We start from the raw sequence: 20860 nt of genomic DNA, 5'->3' as shown, positions 1-20860 counted from the left end.
CAACAAAAATTTGTTCTTTACGTTTTATTCTACTTTTCAGTACCCTGAATTTGACACAAAATCGGCGAATAGTTACAAGATTTTTTCATGGTGGCCACTATGTTTTTATGCTGGAAGAAGTTAAATTACTTAATTTCAATAAAAAAATAGAACGTAAAGTCAATAAAAATTTGATTTCCAATGACATTACATTGTCAGTACCTACAGTTGTTACTAAGTGTAAGTGTACAACTGACAGATTCAAAACAATTAGGGGAGCGTCTAAAATTTGCAAAATTTGATAATTTAAAAAAAGCCATATCTCCGCTTAATAAAGGTCATAAAACAATGTTTCTGGGCTGATTTTAACAGGTAAATCCTTTAAAGAGAGTTAGATTTCATTATTTGTCTCGTCAAAATGTTTTCGTATGAGGCCCAAAATCGTCAAAACATTCTGGAAATTTCATGACCTTCGTAGATTCCCACTTCAAAACCAATCATAGTAGCATTTTTGGTTTTATCCCTGTTTTTTTGTGTACGGCTACGAAGTCATGAAATTTCCAGAATGTTTTGATGATTTTAGGTTTTACACGAAAAACATTTTGATGAGACAAATAATGAAACCTATCTCTCTTTAAATGATTTATCCGTTAAGATCAGCTCATAAACATTGTTCTATGACCTTTTTAAGCGGAGATATGGCTTTTTAAAAATTATCAAATTTTGCAAACTTTAGAGCGTTTCCCTAATTATTTTGATTCTGTCAGTTATACACTTACATTTACAAGAGAACAATCAGAAGTGACTCTCACCGATTTTAATGAACTTGGAATATGTATTAGAGCATTGAAAAATATTAAACCCGTATTTTTTTAGCTGCGTATCTCGACATTTATGGGGTAAAACACTCCCTTGAAAATATCAGTTTTTTTTATTTTTGAGCTAATAACGTCGAAACGGTATAAGATATAAAAAATGTTTTAAATATTGTAAAAATTTTATGGTTTTTAATGTCCTTTAAAACAGTACAATCCAAATTATCGAGAGGGGGGGGGGAATTTGACATTTTTGAAAAATTTGATTACACTGTTTTAAAGAACATTAAAAACCATAAAATTTATTTGAAACATATTTTTATATATTTTACCGTTTCGACGGTATTAGCTCAGAAATAAAAAAAATCGATTTTCTAAATGTCGAGATACGCAGCTTAAAAAAATACGGGTTTAATATTTTTCAATACTCTGAAACATATTCCAAGTTCATTAAAATCGATGAGAGTCACTTCCGATCGTTCCTTTGTTAGTAACAACTTTAGATACTGACAATGTAGTGTCATTGGAAATCAATTTTTTATTGACTTTATTTTTCACTTTTTTCAAAGTAATTTTACAACTTCTTACAGCATAAAAACATAGTGACCACCATAAAAAAATTTTGTAGCTATTCGCTGAATTTTTGTCAAATTCAGGGTACTGAAAAATAGAATAAAACGTGAAGCACAAATTTTTGTTGTTGTTCTATACAATTGTTTTTAGGTCAAAATAAAAAAGAAAAATTGGTAATTTTTACGTTATTTTTATTCATTTGTAACCAGCCTATGTTTTCGTAAAAATTTTGGCAATTATTGCGTTTGATAGAGCAAAGTTTCAGCTTTAATAATCTTTTTTTCAAATTGTGGTACGATTACTTTTAACAGAGTTATAAACAATTAAAGTCAACATGCTCATTTTTCATTTAATCGGCGATAAGAAAACGATTTCGTTAAGAAAATTTTAAGCTTTCATACCGGAGAGTTGACAAATGTCGTAGATTTTTTTACACACGGAACAGGTCCGCAAAGTGAGAAAGAAATTTTCTAATTTTGTCCAGTTCGTAGTTTTCTAAATGTAAAAATTACCAAACTTACAGAAACTTTAAAACAGTAGTGATCTTTCGAAAGTAGAGATTTCAAGCTTGAAAAATCTCTTTTTAAATTTAAATTTGGTTCATTTTCAACGAAGTTACAGCTGACTGAATTTTGTCAATTTTTTAAGGAAATTTAAGTGATCCTCTAAGGCCGGCGTCCTATGGGGCGGATTATGCGGAAGCGGAACCAGCGGATCGCCAATCACGGAATCGTTCCGATAGAACTTATCGATGAGCTCCATCGGAACGATTCCGTGATTGGCGATCCGCTAGTTCCGCTTCCGCGTAATCCGCTTCATGGGACGCCGGCCTAATTGTTGTGAGGAGTGTATAATTATATTATACAGTTACATATACGACGTGTGATGAAAAAGTACAGAATGTCTGAATAAAAATAGATTTAAAATAAAAAATACAAACTGCAATTAGTCCTCAAAATATTTACCTAAAATATTTTCACTCATTTATTTCAACGTTCTGGCTACTTTTTAAAATAGTATTAGTAATTTTTTTTTTTTGTGTCTTTAATTGCGCTGTCATGGCTGCGTCGATCTTAGAAATTGACTAAAACGCTTCCCTCTCTTTTATTATTATTTTTACTTTGGGAAAGAGCCAACAGAAGTCGCATGGTGCCAAATATGACGAAGACGAATAATCACATACAGTAATTTTGCTATCTATGTTAACGTAGTTTGTGATTTAATATTTACAACAAATTTAAAAAAGAATCGATAAAACTCAACTACTAACTGATCAAATGAAACAAGTTAAAACTTGTCACATACTATTAGGAGAAGGAAGAGGAATTTAATTAAATTGTAAGAAGGAAAACAGAAGTTTCCTCTCATTTTATTATATGGCGACATTCACTGATTATTTTGATACTTTATATTTAAAATAAGAATCAAATACATAGGATTATATTTTTCACCATGTAAAATTAGATTATTTAATTTTATGCAGACAAATATTAAATAATGTAGAAATTTAATTTAATAATTATTATCTCCAACTAAATCAACTTTTTGTATACTTATAAATAATATAATTTATTAGAATAATTATGTTATATTTTATACAGAGAATGTCTCTCATTCTCTCTCTCTCTCTTTCGCTCTCTCTCTCTCTCTCTCTCTCTCTCTCTCTCTCTCTTTCTCTCGACAGAAAGAAAAATATTTGACAGAATAAAATAATCGTTGGTTTAACAAAATATTCATATTCAAATCTCTCATTACGTATAAATTAGCTTTTTTATTCTACTTGTGTGTGTTGTTAAGTAAGATAAATTTTATCAAAAATATATTAGAATAAAGTATAAAAATAATATCTTCTCACACAAATAACGACAGGTTTTCTTCCGTTGTCTTCTTCAGGGTTGACCAATGCTACCGTCAGACTAATTGACCCAAATGTACTGCAAAAATAGTGGATCATAAATTACACGGTCTTGACGAGAGTGCACTTGACACAGCATTGTCGCTATACATGATTACTGTACAGAGAAAGAGACAGAGAAACACAGAGAGGAGAGAAACAGAATGACAAAGAGGAATGGTGGGCAGGAGGAAAAAAAGAGGACATTTCATTGAAGATTGCCAGCTCTCTTCCGACGTGTCCCCATTTTGTGTAGAAACGAATGGAAAACTGCCGTACCCCAGCTGATATTGCGAATCTTGAAGAAATTACAACAAAGTTGAAGTGGTTATATGTCAAATTGTATTATCACATAAATTTGTTGCATCTCAGACCATTTAAATTGATTCATAAGTTGTGCAATATGTCAACTTTTTATATTATAAATGTAGATAAATATTATACTTAAAGGGAAAAAACTGCAGCAATAAAAATTTTATAATATTCACATTTTGTTTTAGATTTTAACAAAATAAAAATTTTTAATAATAAAAATTTTTAATAATTTTTACAATACTTAATAATACTAATTTACACTTTTAATAATAAATATGTAAACTTTCAATTCGTCTAAATATATTTAAAATTTGATTATTTTATTTATTAATAATATTCTATTAATTTATTATTTCATTATTTTATATATCCGCGATTATATATGATATAAAAATATGAAGATGTTATAATTTTTTAATTTACTTTTTTTCCATCTATATTTTTTGTTTTTTAAATTATTTTCTGTTTGAAGTAATATTGTTACAATATTAAATGAGTTAGACTCTTTCTCTTACATAGAAATACATATACAAAAGCTAGATTTAACTATAAAGTTCTAATGAAGATTATTTAAACAAATTTGAAAAATTCAATAACAATATATCTAAAATTCAATCCAGTAAAAGAATCAAATTATTCATCAGTTTACAATTTATCAAATATATAAATAATTAATTTGTAAAACACTAAAAGAAATTAATTATTTTGTACATAAAACACTTTATCATAAAATTATATAGCGCTAAATATGTATGATAACAATAAATTTAAATAAGAAAAATTATATAATAAACAACAGACTTTATTTATGTGTGATTATTTCCAACTTTTACAAGCTTATTTTTTATACTTATAATTTTTTGTTTTTTTATTATTTTTAATTTTTGTTTTGTTTTTTATTTTTTTATTTATTTCTAATTGTTTTTTATTTTTTATTTTTTATTTTCTAATTTTTTTATTATTTTTTTTTTATTTATTTTCTAATTTAAACATTATTTTCTAATTTAAACATTAAAACTTTGTTGGCAGCAGTCGGGAGTTTTTTTTTTGTAAAAAATTTTATTATTATTTTCTAATTTTTTTATTTTCTAATTTATTTTTTATTTTCTAATTTTTTTTTTTTCTAATTTATTTTTATTATTTATTTTCTAATTGTTTTTTATTTTTAATTTTTTTTTTGTTTTTTATTTTTTATTTTTTATTTTCTAATTTTTTTATTATTTTTTTTTTTTATTTATTTTCTAATTTATTGCTGTTCTTATGCTGTTTCTTCATTCTTTTGTCTCTCTGCTTCTTCTTCCTACACATGTAAAAGTTTTTATTATGTAATATATATATTACAATGTATATAATATAATAATAATAATAATAATAAAGACACACATACACTCACCATGTGACTGCAATGTTCTATATTCTTTCCAAATATTTTTCTGCTACAATTTTTTAAATTAATATAATATAATATAAATAGAGAGATAAATAAAAAAAAATAGCTAGATAGATAGATTGATAGATAGAGAGAGACAGATGACAAAGACAGATGACAACAATATCTTATATCAAATACATAAACTTGTACGCATAATTATGGCTTTGACAAATATATTAACTTTCTTATGGCTATATAAGTTTATACATTATGTAATCACAAGTAAGTTTATATATTTGTATAGCCTTAATTATTATTACATATGTGAATAATCTTTTGTAGTAGATAATTGGCTATGTAAGTTAATATATTTGTCTGCATTGCCATAATTATTGGTGCGCTAATATCTTTGTATAACTATAAATATATTTGTATACATATTTTTAATTAATTATATAATTATTATATAATATACAAATAAGAGAAAAAATAACTATATACATTTATACAATTATATATGTGGATATTTATAGCAATGTGGCTACGTAGCAAATTTAATAGCAAATAAGTGGCTACGCAGACAAATATAAATTCATATAGCCATGTTATGACTACAACAGATTAATTATATTATTAATTATATTATATATTTTTATTAATTATTAATAACAAGACTTACTCGTTTTCTATTATTAATAATGTTTTCTTCTTCAGATATCTTCAAGCGAGTATCTTCTTCCTACATATAAATAAAGAAACAATAAATAAATAATAATAACAATATTCTAAATAAAGAAAAAAACAATAAATATAAAAGAAGAAACTTACTCCTTTATTTATATCTTCTTGAGATATATCCATAATAATACACTTCACTTAATATTGTTGTTGACAATAACACGCAACAGGTGACAGCTAACCTATCCTATCAGTCCCGTCATTATTACTTCGAGATGTATATACCAATGTCACCAACATTCCCTATCCGGATACTACAACGAATCTCATTGGTGAATCATTTTTCCTCTTAGGTTCACACAGCAGCCAATGAGAGACCGTATTGACGAAATAATACTCATTTTTCACTTTTTATTAATAGAATAAATAACGATAATAATACGCTTTAAACCTTCCTTGATTAATAAGAAACTTATGTTCCAAAGTTGATATAAAACTATGCAGTAGTTATCGAGAATTAAGGTCACGACCGATCCGGGCTCGATGAAACGCATACTTCCTCTCTTTTCGCCAACCTACGGTTGGCAGCAGTCGGGAGAATAAATAGAAAATTATGAAATGATTTCATAAAGCTTTCGAAATTTTAATTAATGCAGATTTTAATTACAGTAATTAAATCAAACAACTACAACTCAAACATTAATATAATATCAAATGTAACGTTGAAAAAAAGTAATTTTATATGTATATCGTAAAATTAAAAATATTTGATAATGAAATATTATATTCATAATAATAAAATATTTCTCGAATATTTTTCAAAAACATTTTCATGTTTACCGTTATATGATTTTATACTTTCTTATGATTCCTTTGTGTCACATTTAAATTAAATATACCTTGCAGCTGGTACACTTTAATAAAAAATGCTTTTTTGAATAATGCAATACTCATCTACTTGCTTGCATCACAATATTTGTCGTAGATTAAAAAGAATTCCTTTTTTGACTTTCCTTTTATACAAAATGCTTTCTTTTCTCATTTGCAGATACAGAAGGATGCATGTGCGCACAACAAAATAAAATTGTACCAGAAGTGAGCCGAAGCTTTTTTTACGAGGCGCCTCTAATAAGTTGATTTCGTGAATCTCGTAAAGCCAATTACGTTGACAAGTAAGGCTGAGAAAAATAAATGTGTAAGAAAGGATCGTTCTTTCTCTCGAATCAAAAATGAACGTCTGCCTCGCGCGTCGATTGATCGGGACTTCCGTCACCTAGGATCTAAAATCGCTTATCTCAAAATCACCTTCTGATTGAAGAAAAATCAACGAGTGGTCTACGCTCGGTGACGACTGGGACCCGTCATTGAGCGAAGATGACCGCAAAAACGACGTTCAACCCAACGGAGATCTCTTCGTTCGATATGACATCGATACTGGATGTTACTTCGACCGAGGAAAGTTCCTATGCCAATAACACCGAAGTGAACGCGGTGGAAATCGACTGGCCGGACGTGTCGTCAGTCATTATGAAGGTCTGCATCCTCGGCTCGATCATCACCACGGCTCTGTTTGGTAATCTCCTCGTGATGGTGTCTGTGATACGACACAGAAAGCTACGGATCATAACAAACTACTTCGTGGTCTCACTAGCACTGGCAGACATGCTTGTAGCGATGTTCGCGATGACCTTCAATGCTAGTGTCCAGATAACTGGCAGGTGGCTCTTCGGCTACTTCATGTGTGACGTTTGGAACTCCCTGGATGTATATTTCAGCACCAGTTCGATACTTCATCTGATGTGTATCTCGGTGGATCGATATTATGCTATCGTGAAGCCACTTAAGTATCCCATTAACATGACGAAGAAAGTGGTGGCGTTCATGCTGCTCGCTTGCTGGCTGGCGCCAGCCATCATCTCTTTTGTGCCAATCTTCTATGGTTGGTATACCACGGAAGAGAACAGTGTGCACAGGCACAAGCATCCGGAACTGTGTGAATTCAAGGTCAACAGAATATACGCCATACTTTCTTCGAGTATTTCCTTCTGGATACCCTGCACCATCATGATGGTCACATACTTTGCGATATTCAAAGAGGCTAACAAGCAGGAGAAGCAGATGCACAGCAGACTGGGTAATGCTATGTTACTCAGTCACAGACCAAGCAAGGATCTTAATAATTTAAACGGAGAATTGAATAGCGGCGGATCATCGAAAACCCTAACGCTGAATGAGATTAACACCGAACATTTGCATACACCCACGAAAGATAAGCACATGATGAAAATGAAGAGAGAGCATAAAGCGGCAAGAACGCTAAGTATTATTATGGGTACCTTCATCCTCTGTTGGCTGCCATTTTTCCTTTGGTACGTGGATCCAAGTGTTTGTTGGTGATCAATTTTCATATGTTGAATTAATCTTCCCTTCCTTTTAATTCCTTTCTATTATTACGGATTATTTTATGTAAAATTTATAATGGGAAAACAAAGATAATTAAAATTTTTTTTTATTTTAAAAAGGACACAAAACTAATAGTTTCTAGACATGCAGATGGCGCCACTTTCGAAAATTCACTAATCATTACTTTTTTAAATAGAAACCGATATTTTTTAAACAAAAGTTATAAGTATGTCGAGAAATATTCAACCATATGTATTAGTTAAGAGTTTTATTTATTTTTCTCTGTATTCATAAATCATCATTCTTTCATGAGTTACACAATTTTTTAATTTTGTAATATCAATGATCCGCAAACATACCTAGCCAAAAATGATATCAAATCGACGTCGATTTGACGACGAATTGACGTCGATTCATCGTTGAATCAACGTCGATTCATCGTTGAATCAACGTCGATTAGATAAATCGATGTCGAATCGACATCGATTCGACATCAATTTGATCATTCATTTCTGGCTGGGTATCGGAAGATATTTTCTGCTCAAAATAAATTTTCTTTTGTGTTTTTTAATAGTGATATTCAATAATTATTATATAATATTAAATCACTCTATAACGAGATCAAAATAGATTATCTGCCGTGAGATATAGTATAAATATGATTAAAGTGAAGGAATAATGTGAGAGCTATTGGAAAAGAATATGTTCGTGTATCTAAGAAAGTGCTTCTAGAGAGACCATACATTTGTTTTATAAGTACTTTTCGGCATCGGGATACTAATATTCCAAAAAATTAAAAAATTATATAATTCATGGAAAAATAAAAAAAACATATATATATAATACATATGGTCAGATGTTTCTATAATTATTGTTAAAGAAATATCGATTTCTATTTAAGAAAGTTATAATTGGTGAATTTTTCGAAAATGGTGCCATCTGTGAACAAATTGATATCCCTAGTTTGTATCCCCTTTAAAGTCAAACAACTTTGTACAAAATATTTTTCTGTACAAGACGTAGAAGAAAAGATATTTAAGATAGAACAGAAAAATGATTGCATGTAAAGCAACTCAGCGCAAATTTCAATAAATACTTATTGTAGTCAATTGATTTTATTATCAATTATATTAGATTGATTTTAAAGTATCATTGTGTCTGATCCCGAATATGGTATTAGTTTTCTTAGATTGGCTCTAATTTTTTAGATAATGGGTGTTCTATAAAAAACAAAAAATATAAAAAGTGTAATGATCAGACGTAGCCTATTCCCAAATCATAAGAAAATCGTCTCAAATTATACAAATATATTGTTACGTCCCTGGTATTTATGCCACGACTGAGTGTACATTGAAACGAAGGAACATCCCGTTGTCATGGAGCTGTTGTCAACGATCAGCTGTCATCAAGTCCAAGTATCGTTGTCATTGTGCGCGGATGTTTCTCTCGGCTAGATATTTCTTATTCTCCGATTCTTATTATCATTGTTCTATTTTCGCTTTCTTTAGTAAAGCATTTCTTTCCTAAACTTGTTTTATTATTTCCCGGCGCGAGTGTCTGAGTGTTTGCGTGTCACGGCAATTCGTTAATTCGCGAATTTGGACCACGGACGTAACATTTTGGGGGCTCAGCCAGAACCGAATGGCAGCGAGCCAGCGGATCGAACGGCAGCGAGTCAACGGATCGAACGGCAGTGACCCAATGGATCGAACGGCAAAGAGTCATCGAAGAAAATATTACAAAGACGACGTTAGAAGCGATGATGATGCAGATAGCGAAGCGTAAGACTGAGAAGCTTTGCAAGGAACGAGCGTAGTTAAGTCTTTTAAATAATTAAGATCGGTTATTAGAATCGCAAAAATTGTAGTCTAGCTGTCGTAGGAATGCGGAAATAAATTGTGTTAAGATTTTTGTGAATGCCCTCACGTTTCATTTCCTTTTCATGTAGGAAAATATTTGTTTAAATTGGAAGTGCTGTCATTCGGAAGAGGGTCTTGGGGAGTTCCTTCGAGGATGACGGATTCATGGAAAACCTCTTCCCCCCTCTTGTCCGAAGACCTTCAAAATACCGGGAATTGTGATAAAGGATACTAGGACATTAGTAGAATACTGGAAATCGATTGGGTTCAAGATGGCGAATCGCTCGGTAACTTGTAGCAGCAGCTCGGGGTAGAGCAGGAATATTCATCAGAGCCTTAGAGTCGACGTTGGAATGTGCGGATAATCGATGGGTTTCAGGATGGCAATTTGCTCAGAAACCTGGGCAGGAGCTTAAAATAGAGCATGGATATTCGTCGGAATCCTGGAATCGATAGTAATGCACATAGATCTGAAGTAGTCCCACGTTGGACGCCAAATGTTTTGTCCCTAGACTTCATCCCATAAGCATCCCCGGGAAATCATCGTCAAAGGAATTGACATTGCGAGCAGCGAGTTGTCAGGATGGAAAAAATGAGCAAATGGACCTTCTACGAATTTCGGATTGTGTTGAACGACTGCGAGAACGCGATGATGAGATTCGCAGGATGCAGCAGAGAGAGAGAGAGAGAGAGAGAGAGAGAGAGAGAGAGAGAGAGAGAAAGAGAGAGCTTTGCAGGATGCAGCAAAGAGTTCAACATCAATTAATACAGCTAAGTCCCTCAATAATAGAGCACTATATATCCGAATTAAGTTATGAATTTAAATCCGATGGTTGTTCCCTTGCGAAAATTCTTGTCTCCATCTGATCTGTTAGCGCAGGCTAACGTAAGGATTCTTGCAAGACTATAGCTTTAGCAGCTTGCTTAAAAGGGAAAGCGCGGTCAGTTTTAGTTGGAACTTTTAAAAAAGAACGATCAATTTGGAATGATCTTCTTGTGAAAAGGCATTTCAGAAATTGAAACAGAGATTAATCTCTTCGCCAATTTTATCTTTCCCAAAGGAACAAGGCCAATTAATTTTGGATACAGCTCGGTAAGAAATAATGGTCGAATCGACGTCGATTCGTTGTCGAATTGATGTCGAATCGATGACAATTTGACCAATCATTTCTCACTGGGAGATGCTTCGAATCATGGAATAGGTGCAGTTTTATCACAAGTTCAGGATGGAATGGAGAAGGTCATCGCTTATTTCAGTCGAGTCTTAAGTAAGGTAGAGAAGAATTATTGTATAACACGTCGGGGATTATGGTATCTGTGAAGTCTTTCCATCATTATTTATATGGAAGAAGTTCCAGATTCGGACGGAATTCATATTTCTTTGAAATGGCTCTTATTGTTTAGAAATTTGGAAAGATAATTGGCTCGTTGGTTAGAAAGATTACAACAATACGAAGTTCGAAATAATTCATCGGAAGAGACAACTACATCAGAATGCTGATGGTTTGTCAAGACGCTTTTGTTCAGAACTTGGTTGTGTTTATTGTGCAAAAGTGGAATTAAAAGAGAATTTTATTGTTCAAATAATTCTGGGAGAAGATAGCTTAGAAGAATAGCGTAGTAGGCAAATGGAAGATCCCGTTATTTTAATGTTTCTACGAGGGAAAGAGATAAATGAACGTCCTAATTTACAGGAAATTAATAGAGATATTTCCGCAAAAATCTGTTGGTCTTCTTCAAAAAATGAAGCTACAGCTGCTTCCCCTGCTGAATTGTATTTCGCACGAGACTTAAGACTACCTTTGAATTTGCTATGAGAGAGTCCTTCAGTAGATGAAAGGGATAGTTTTTTCAAAGGATATGTGCAGAAATTGAGGGGGAAGTCAGTATTCGCAGAAGTGTTAGGCAGCGTTTGAATTTTCAATCTCTTTGTTCTAAAATTCGATATGACCAGAAGGCTAGGAAAATTAATTTTGATGTTGTTTAGGATGTTTGGTTGTACAATCCTCGTAGAATAAAGGATAAATTTCCTAAATTGCAAAGCAATTGGGAGAGATCCTATAAAATAATTAAGCAGCTTAATGAAAATTTCTCAGACCCCATTATTCATTTACGGTAATAGGCAATTATTTTGTTCGGATTTCTGCTGTACAATTCGTTTCAGAGAAATCCCGTTTGACAACAAAGAAAGAAGAAAGACAAGTACAGAATAAAGGAAAGGGACGAAGATTGCCTCACCCCGCGGTTTTTGATTCGTGGTTTTCCGGGGGTCGTTGGGCAAATGCCGAGGCAGAGGCTTGAGATTCTTCTTGAAGGAATAAAGGGTCTACGGAAAGATACCTCTTTCTTGCCTGAAGATTTTGAAGAAATTTCTGGAATCAGAAGTCGTTTGGACCCAGATGTGCAGTTCGTTTACCTGGAACAGCAGTTCGGGGAGACTAAGAAGACACATCGGGGACTGTAATTCGACAGAATTCGCAGAAGAATTATTTTTTTGCCCTTCCATTGATTGTTGGGACGACAATCTTTTGAATAGGGGAACAAGTGTTACGTCCCTGGTGTTTATGCCATGACCAAGTGTGTATTGAAACGACGAGACATCCCGTTGTCATGGAGTTGTTGTCATCGATCAGCTGTCATCGAGTTCAAGTATCGCTGTCATCGCACGCGGACGTTCGGACAATTTTCTCGGCTAGATAGTATTTTTCTGATTCTTATTATCATTGTACTATTTTCGCTTTCTTTAGTAAAGCATTTCTTTCTTAAACTTGTCTTATTATTTCCCGACGCGAGTGTGTGAATGTTTGCGTGTCGCGGTAATTCGTTAATTCGCGAATCCAGACCGCGGACGTAACAATATATATATGAAATACCTGATGGCGTTGTATTCTGTAAAATAATATAAACACAAGAGAATTGATTTGATAATCACACAATTAACATATATATAGAAAAATGCTATTTGTAAATTCTATGTGAATTATTAGGATTACGTTGAAGATAAAACCAATATTAAATAATAAGTCAGATCAAATCTTGCTGCATATGTCAGTAACTATAGGTCAGATTTTTAGGGTAAAATCGTAATTTGGGCATCTATTTAGCAAAATTGTTATTATTTTTGGATTCAGCATTCTTAAAATACTTTAATTTCGTTCAAACATCCTTGGCAACTAAACAACAGTTTTGTTTTGCTGACCAATGTTATCTCTTATATTGCTTTCGAGATTTTAACTAGACTTTAAGTCTAGAAGTTGATCGATTTCCGTATTTTCAAAATTTGCATAAATAAATAATTATAATTTTATACACTTGTCAGGTATGTCACTACGGCGCTATGCGGCAATTCCTGTCCATGTCCTGACATCGTAATCGCGATTCTCTTTTGGATTGGATATACGAATTCGGCATTGAATCCATTGATCTATGCGTACTTTAATCGTGACTTTCGAGAAGCGTTCAAGAACACTCTGCAGTGCGCTTTCTGTTCGCTCTGTAAGCGAGAACCGTCGGACCTTGAAGCACTGGATTTCCGTCGGCCATCTCTCAGGTACGATCTGGTCTAACAGCTGAAGGTATGCAGTCATTTCATTGCTTTTTCTTTTTAAACTTGATTTTGCTCGTTATGCTATTGTTTATCATTCGATACACCAAAAAAAATATTTTTATGAAATTACATGATTATGCTGTATTTTTTCGACCTACCATAATTATGCAACATTGCTACTCATATGAAAGATTACAGATTATATGTAATTTCATATGAAATATATCCTTATATATTTTCAAGGTTAAAATATTCCACTGAACATAGAATTACACATAGGAAATGCTAGTAATGTATAAATACAATAAAATAATGTTATAAATAAAATAGATAAATGTATATAAAATATAGTGCTAATATAATAAAAATACTAAATTTAAAATTACAAGTTATTTTTACATAAAAATAATAATTTTATCTATATTTTACATATATTTTTACATTAATATGTATTTTTATTTTAAAAAACATGGAGAAAATAACAGTGATTTAAGTAATTTTTCCAGTTTTGAACAAATAATTTTCATATAAAAGTACATGGATTTTTTTCAGTATAGTTTAAAATCTTTCTCGATACATCAGAAATTAATTATCATTTATAATCGATGAGGATATTATTCCGGATTCTGATCAGCAATTGTACAAGTATACAAAACTTAAATTATTTATGTACATTTATATATATAATTTTTTCTTTTGTAATATTTATTTTGATTCAATCTTCAACTTGTTTTATCTTATATAATCTGTTTTAGCATAGAAGCTTTTGTCTTTCATTGTCTTACAACTTTTTGTATATAAAGATAACATATTTTTAGATTTTTAAAAACTTTATATAAATTATATTTGCATATTTTTTTACAAGTATAATACAATGTATAAAAATAATTTTTGTACTTTATATTGCATTTTATTGAAATTATTTGTATTAATTAATAAAGTATGAACGTAGAAATTTTTATCAACATTATTATATATATATCAGAGAAAAGTATAGAATTGAAAGGATCTGAATAGCTCAGATGGAAGAACAGTCGCCCGGCAAGCGAAAGGTCTCGGGTTCGATTCCCGATTCAGCGACTTTCGGATCTATATTTTTCTCTTGCATTTATTTATTTCCGTAGAGAGGTTAAAGGATTATTGAAATTAAATCTCAAATATGTGAGATTATTTCATATTTTAAAATCTTGGCAGTGACCAAGTAAAATTTGGTGTCTTGTGCACAGATATTTAATTCTAACGAAAAAATTTAGTTTCGTTGGGATAACGCACTGTCTTCCGCGATCGGCTCTTATCACCTGTCTTATACTTTAAATTTATATTTATATGACAGATATTGTTAAACTCTTAATAAAAGTATGTTAATTTCGTAAAAATTATTATTAGTTTTTATAGTTTGAATATTAATATTCATCATATATAAAAGTTATATAAAATGTTAAATGTGTGAAAACATCTCTTTATAAATGCATCAGAGTTACTTTGTTAGCTTGTTATAATTACATTCATCATATTTTATGTTCATTCAACTATTATACGATGTTTCATGGCTAATAATGAGAGATTTACATACTTAATAATAGAATGGCAAGTGCAGGACAATTATCATGAACACAAATTTATCTCAAGCATTCGCAATTCAGAGAAACGATATCATTAAACTCATAAATTAAACCTATTTCATCCGCATGAATGTACGGCATCATATATCACCATTTTCATTCTCTGCGCCAATTACTTCATTATTCTGTTCAATTACATACACTGCGTATATCTCGCACGAACTGCATTCGTAATAATCCACGATATGATGATTGAACTGACAATAAACACAAGAATAAAGTAACAATATGTGATAATTTATTTCAATCATCATATCGTGGATCATTAATTAATTATAATTAACGAATGTTACAATAAATTTTTAAATATGAATTTAATGTTAAATTTAATTATGAATGTTTTTAATATATATATTTTTCTTTAAAGCATATAATATATGTATGTAATAATAAAATATATTGTATTTAAAAAGAATTAATGTTTAATAAAAATTTTTTTATTTTAAACAACTTGCTTCATTAAATTTAATTAAATTTGACAACTTGCTTTATTTTTAATTATCGGTTGATTATCTCCTCCTCCTCTCTCTCTCTCTCTCTCTCTCTCTCTCTCTCTCTCTCTCTCTCTCCTTTTTTAAATATCATTATAATATAACAATAAACAATAATTTAATCTCACATTCCAAGATTTGTGATACATATATAAAAAATTAAATTAGTGATATTTTAACTGTAATACGAACATACAAAATTTATGATGTTGTTTCTATTGTTTATAATTTATGATTTTGTTTGTATTCTGTTTGGATTTTATTTGTATTTTGTTAACAAATAAATTAAAAATTTTACAAAACAGTATATGCAATTCTATAAGGGCAATATATTTCTATTTATATTAAAATACTGAATAAAATATAAATTATTTTATTAATTAATGGTATTACTTCTTTTTTTGAAACTAATATTAAAATTTTCTATTTTTGCACATGTGAAATTATTTAAAAAATGTAATATACACAAATATTATTTATTTATTAATTTTTATTTATTTATTATATTATATTGCATACATTATTGTATATGTATGTACATATACAGGGTGTCCGGTAACTAACGGACCAACGATCACAAATGGATTCTTTGGTCAATTTGGGAACGATTTTTCCTCAGCGAAAATGTCGAAAAAGGTCATCATTTTTTACAACTTTCCAATATTTGTCATTATGTATCTTTATAACTAAGCCTCAAATTAAAATTTTATTATAGTAAACTCTACCTGAAATTAACTGAAGAATGTAATTATGTTAGAATTTTAACTCCAAAACGTTTAGTTTTCAAAAAACCCATTTTTTTCAATCGCTTATAACTCGAAAATTATTGACTTCTCAACATTTCTGCTAAGGAAAAATCGTCTCCAAATTGGCCAGAGAATCCGCCCTTAATGATTGGTCCGTTAGTTACCGGACACCCTGTATATTATAACTTTAAAATATCTTTCTCTCGACCAAACTGGCAAATTTCTTTTATTGTCTCTCTCTATCCGTTTGACATATTTGACGTGATGTCTATTAGACACTATTCTTCTAAAACATTTTTGGATTGTAACAATTCTTTCTTTTTTTTTTTACAATTGACCACTTGATAAGGACTAAAAATATAGTCGAAACGTTGTGATTGTAAAGTAATAAAAAAAATTTGCCAGTTTGGTCGAGAGAAAGGTGTTTTAAAGTTATATATATTATATGTATATAGAGTGTTTCTAAATAAGTGCAAAAACTTTAGAAAATATTTAAAAAAAACGACAGAGGAACCAACGCAGTAATTAGAGCGCAAATATTTATTAAAATATATTTTGAAAAAACCAAACGGTTACATTAATAACAGCGAACGTTTCTGTCCTTTCTTTGGACTCTCTCTTCAGCGCAAACAAATAACTAATATATTATAAATAAAGTTAATCTACCAACAATGGAGGGATACAACCTGTCGATGACGTATATTCTTACGATTTGATTTTATAAGATTTTAATATAACTGACTTGTGTATAATTTTAGATTTCCCCTATTAATAGTACATTATGTAGCGATACTGTTTTAGATTAATTACTACGCTGGTTTCTTTACCGTTTTTTAATATTTTTAATTTTACGGAATCTTTATCTACTTATTCTTTAGAAAATGATTCTTTATCGAAATTAAAGAAGAGTTTTCTATATAAACATGTATTCCTTCGTATATAAACTCCTTCCTGAAGAGAATGTTACTTTAAAGGGAAAAATAAAAAATAGGATCTTACTTTTTTTCTTAAATTTTAGACATTTAAAAAAAATTAAATTTGATGGATCTTTTTCCCTACAAAAAAGTATATTTATAAATATTTTTTATATTTTCCTGTATTATTATAAGAGGATAAAACTAACAACCTCTATTAAATTTTTTATTAGAACTTTTCAACCGAACCGGAATGTGATCATCTACAAATATGCGTTAAAACGTTTGATTCTTTTGAAAACTTTTTTTTTCGTAAAATCAATAGATTTTCAAAAAAAACCTAATTTTTACTTTCCTTTTTGGAGAAGTGTAACTCCTCAAGGAGAGATGTAGGAATATATGTTTATATGAAAAACTTTTCTTAATTTTTAACAAAGAATTATCTTCTAAAATTTTTCGCTCATATTTGGAAACACTCTACATATACATTATATATAATAAGATGTGTCAGAGTTCAACTTTGTTTCTATCTTATATTTCATATAAATTGATACAAAGTTTTGCTCGTATATTGAAAAACAAAAAGTGATAAATGCAAGGCCAACTAATCGAGCAATTATTCGAGTTGTTCAATCAAATAACATTTATTTTATGTATAAATTATTAAGCTACAATCATTGAATATTAAAACTAACGCAAAAATACAGTCATTCTAAAATAAACGTTTCAACCGCACGCGGTCTTCTTCAGTATATTATTAAAATATAAAATCATAAAAAAATTCATATAATGTCGAAAATTAATTTTAGTTCTTTAGAGTCGAGAGTTTATGAGCAGTTAACGCGTGTTTCAATCCATCATGTGTAGGAAAAATGTCGAACCAATGTTCGCCTCGATATGATCTTTGATTTTATTCAGATCTCGAAAAGTTTCGTCGTTAATAAGCGAGAAATTAAAACGTTCCGTAGGCACTAACATCGTCCTTCTTGACAATTTTAATCACGTCTTAAAAAAGTTATTGAAGATGACACACGACAAAACCAACAATATAAAAAGACAGCTCATTTTAAACACTGAAGTTTTGCGTTAGTTTTAATATTCAATGATTGTAGCTTAATAATTTATACATGAAATAAATGTTATTTGTTTGAACAACTCGAATAATTGCTCGATTAGTTGGCCTTGCATTTATCACTTTTTATATTTCATATATTATTCTAGTAAAAATAAGAAAAAATATATTATACAATATATGAATTATAATAGTATATTAGCTAACAAGTGCGGGGGATCGTAAATCGGCCGAGAGTGCGGAAGTTTGGCGCACGAGGCGAAGCCGAGTGTGACAATCCGCACGATCGGCCGATTTATGACCCGCCCATGTTGGCTACGATATTTTGTGTGACTGGTGCGTGGAAAGGGAGCCCTTTCTAAACTCCCATCATGTGCGGAAAGGACGACTTTTCGCGCGCCAGTTTTACAATATTAATTTAAAAATGTTTTTATTATTGCATATATATATATTATCTTTTATCAACGTAATTACTAAGAAATTATTCTCTCTTGTGTTTAATGTTAATTTTGCTGGAAAAGAAATTATTATCAAATATAATTGTAGGCAAAATGAGAGAGAAATATTGAAGATGAAATGTCTGAATATAGCTCGGTGATAAAAGCAATCGCCCGGAAAGCAAAAGACTTGAGTTCGATTTCCGATTCAGCAACTTCGCCCCCACTTTCTTCTAGCCTATTCTTCTTTAAAGGGTACGGGAAGTATTTAAAATAAATCTTAAACTTTCGAGATTACTTAAACCCTTGGTATCGCGCATGTAAATTCGTGCCCTGTGCACAATCACTTAATTTCAAGAAAAATAATTTTTCTTGAAACACTATCATCTGCGTTTAAATCTTAACAGTTCGAGTAATTTAAGTTGTATTCTTTACAAAAGAGTCGTTGGAATCTTTTAGTAAAACTTTTATATATTTAATGTATTCCCTCTTTCTCAGTTTGTCACAAATAAATGTCGAGCTATAATTAAAAAAATGTAATTAAAATAAACAATTAATAGATAAAAATTGATTAGATTAATACGAAATGTTATTGGTTTTTTTGTTATGCATTATTCCGCAATTTGTTTATGTGTTTAATATTTTATTATCATTTTCTAATAAAATAGTTTGGAACAACATTTGCATATAACATTTTTTTCTATCCATTAAAAGTATTAGTAAAGTGCAATTATTTAACTTTAAACCATTCTATGTATGTGTACGTGTGTTTAAAAACTAAACGGATATTACACAAAATCTCATATGACTTAAAAAAAACATTTGTTTTCAGATACGACGATCGTACTAAGAGCATATATTCGGAGACATACATGAAGCACATCGACCGACGAAGATCGAGTGAATTTGGAAGCAGTCTTTGAGACAAAACTACGTGTTAGTGGTAAAAACAGCGTCTCTAAACATACAGTATGTAAACACACTTAACATATGTATCATATATATACATACGTACACTAATAAAAACGTAATAATATATATATATATAATTTATATATATATATATATATATATATATATATATATATAAGTTAACGTACAACAAACTTATCCCGCCTAAATCTTCCGTCACTATGCTAAATGGATGAACATGAAGAGGATAAAGAGATTCATCGTTTTTTTAACGATTGCCGGTGATAATTATGCGCGATATAACATTGCACGAAACCTCGAAATACGTATGTACATACATTACACAATTATGTCATATTGCCAAAGTTAGTTTTTTTAAGCAAGCTTTTGTAGCCAATGAGGAGTATGTCGTGTTTCGCGGGGATCAATAAAATCGTGCTCGCGGAGGAAGGAAGGAGGTTCTGACTGAATGACTGAACGTTGCTGAGCACTTTGCGAAAAGAGGCGTTCCGCTTCTATGGATATACTCTCTAGGTAGAATACCTAAAACGAATATAACTTTGAGAAGCTCGAAAACGTAAACCTGGTTGGTCCCGTATATTTCTTTAATGTATTTCTTGCAAATCGAAACTGAAGATGTATCTCTTTGAGGATATCTTTTTCTGATATAAATGGGTTTCTTCGACAAAGTTAAGTCTTTTTTATATAACATCAAATCTTGTACCTATTAAATCCGTTCTATTTTTTCAAAAATTGTCTAATTTACTGATTATTTAATATTGAGATAAATACTGTAGAATGTTTTGTAATTCTATGTTTACGACAGTAAAGAAAACTTAATTGTGTGTATGTGTAAGTGTGCATGTATGTATGAACATATATAATATAGTTAAATCAAAGATAATAAATTTTAAATTAATGTAAATGCTCATTTATAAATATAAGACTAATGATTTAAAGTAGTATAATATAAATTTTAATTTTCACACACATACACACGTATATACACATACATACATGAGGTGTTTCATAACATTGAGGATGAATTTAAAAAATACATTTTAAGACTTTTAAAAAATGATAAAAATTATTGAGCAAATTTATGTATGTCAAAAATCGCTTCATTTTTCTCAATAACAATTACTTTTATATTTTAACAACCATTATTTGAAGAAAGTATTCAAAATGATCTTATAAAGCCAAAATATAAGCTTAGCAATGTTTCATCATA

At 30.2% G+C, this 20860-nt stretch overlaps 1 protein-coding gene and 1 long non-coding RNA gene across 3 annotated transcripts; one reads left to right on the top strand and one right to left on the bottom strand.

Moving 5' to 3' along the window:
- The first annotated feature begins 3300 nt into the window (after positions 1-3300).
- Positions 3301-20318, top strand: LOC114939664 (octopamine receptor beta-2R). Of its 2 annotated transcripts, none has more exons than XM_085487588.1 (4): positions 3301-3585; positions 6675-7995; positions 13208-13463; positions 19550-19594. In XM_085487588.1, the coding sequence occupies exons 2-3, from the start codon at positions 7001-7003 to the stop codon at positions 13452-13454; spliced, it is 1242 nt and encodes a 413-aa protein (XP_085343714.1). In that variant the 5' UTR covers positions 3301-3585; positions 6675-7000; the 3' UTR covers positions 13455-13463; positions 19550-19594. The 2 variants fall into 2 exon arrangements, with proteins under 2 accessions (XP_085343714.1, XP_085343713.1); XM_085487587.1 differs by having other exon boundaries at positions 3302-3585; positions 13208-13438; positions 19550-20318.
- Positions 4881-6218, bottom strand: LOC146720954 (uncharacterized). The gene is made up of 3 exons (XR_014925840.1): positions 5777-6218; positions 5628-5687; positions 4881-5012 (listed from the first exon to the last, which is right to left on the bottom strand). It is a non-coding gene; the product is annotated as an uncharacterized LOC146720954 (long non-coding RNA).
- Positions 20319-20860: the final 542 nt, after the last annotated feature.

Source organism: Nylanderia fulva, unplaced genomic scaffold (assembly GCF_048542155.1).
Source record: "Nylanderia fulva isolate GAGA-0341 unplaced genomic scaffold, ASM4854215v1 Scaffold58, whole genome shotgun sequence".
Taxonomy (NCBI): Eukaryota; Metazoa; Arthropoda; class Insecta; order Hymenoptera; family Formicidae; genus Nylanderia; species Nylanderia fulva.
This window is presented reverse-complemented; position numbering and strand designations above follow the sequence as displayed.

Bases quoted from the DNA above. Each gene is read 5' to 3' on its own strand.
- LOC114939664 (XM_085487587.1), top strand. From the start codon at position 7,001: ATGACCGCAAAAACGACGTTCAACCCAACGGAGATCTCTTCGTTCGAT. The intron at 7,996-13,207 runs GTACGTGGATCC...TACACTTGTCAG, and splicing joins TGGCTGCCATTTTTCCTTTG to GTATGTCACTACGGCGCTAT. The intron at 13,439-19,549 runs GTACGATCTGGT...ATTTGTTTTCAG, and splicing joins TTCCGTCGGCCATCTCTCAG to ATACGACGATCGTACTAAGA.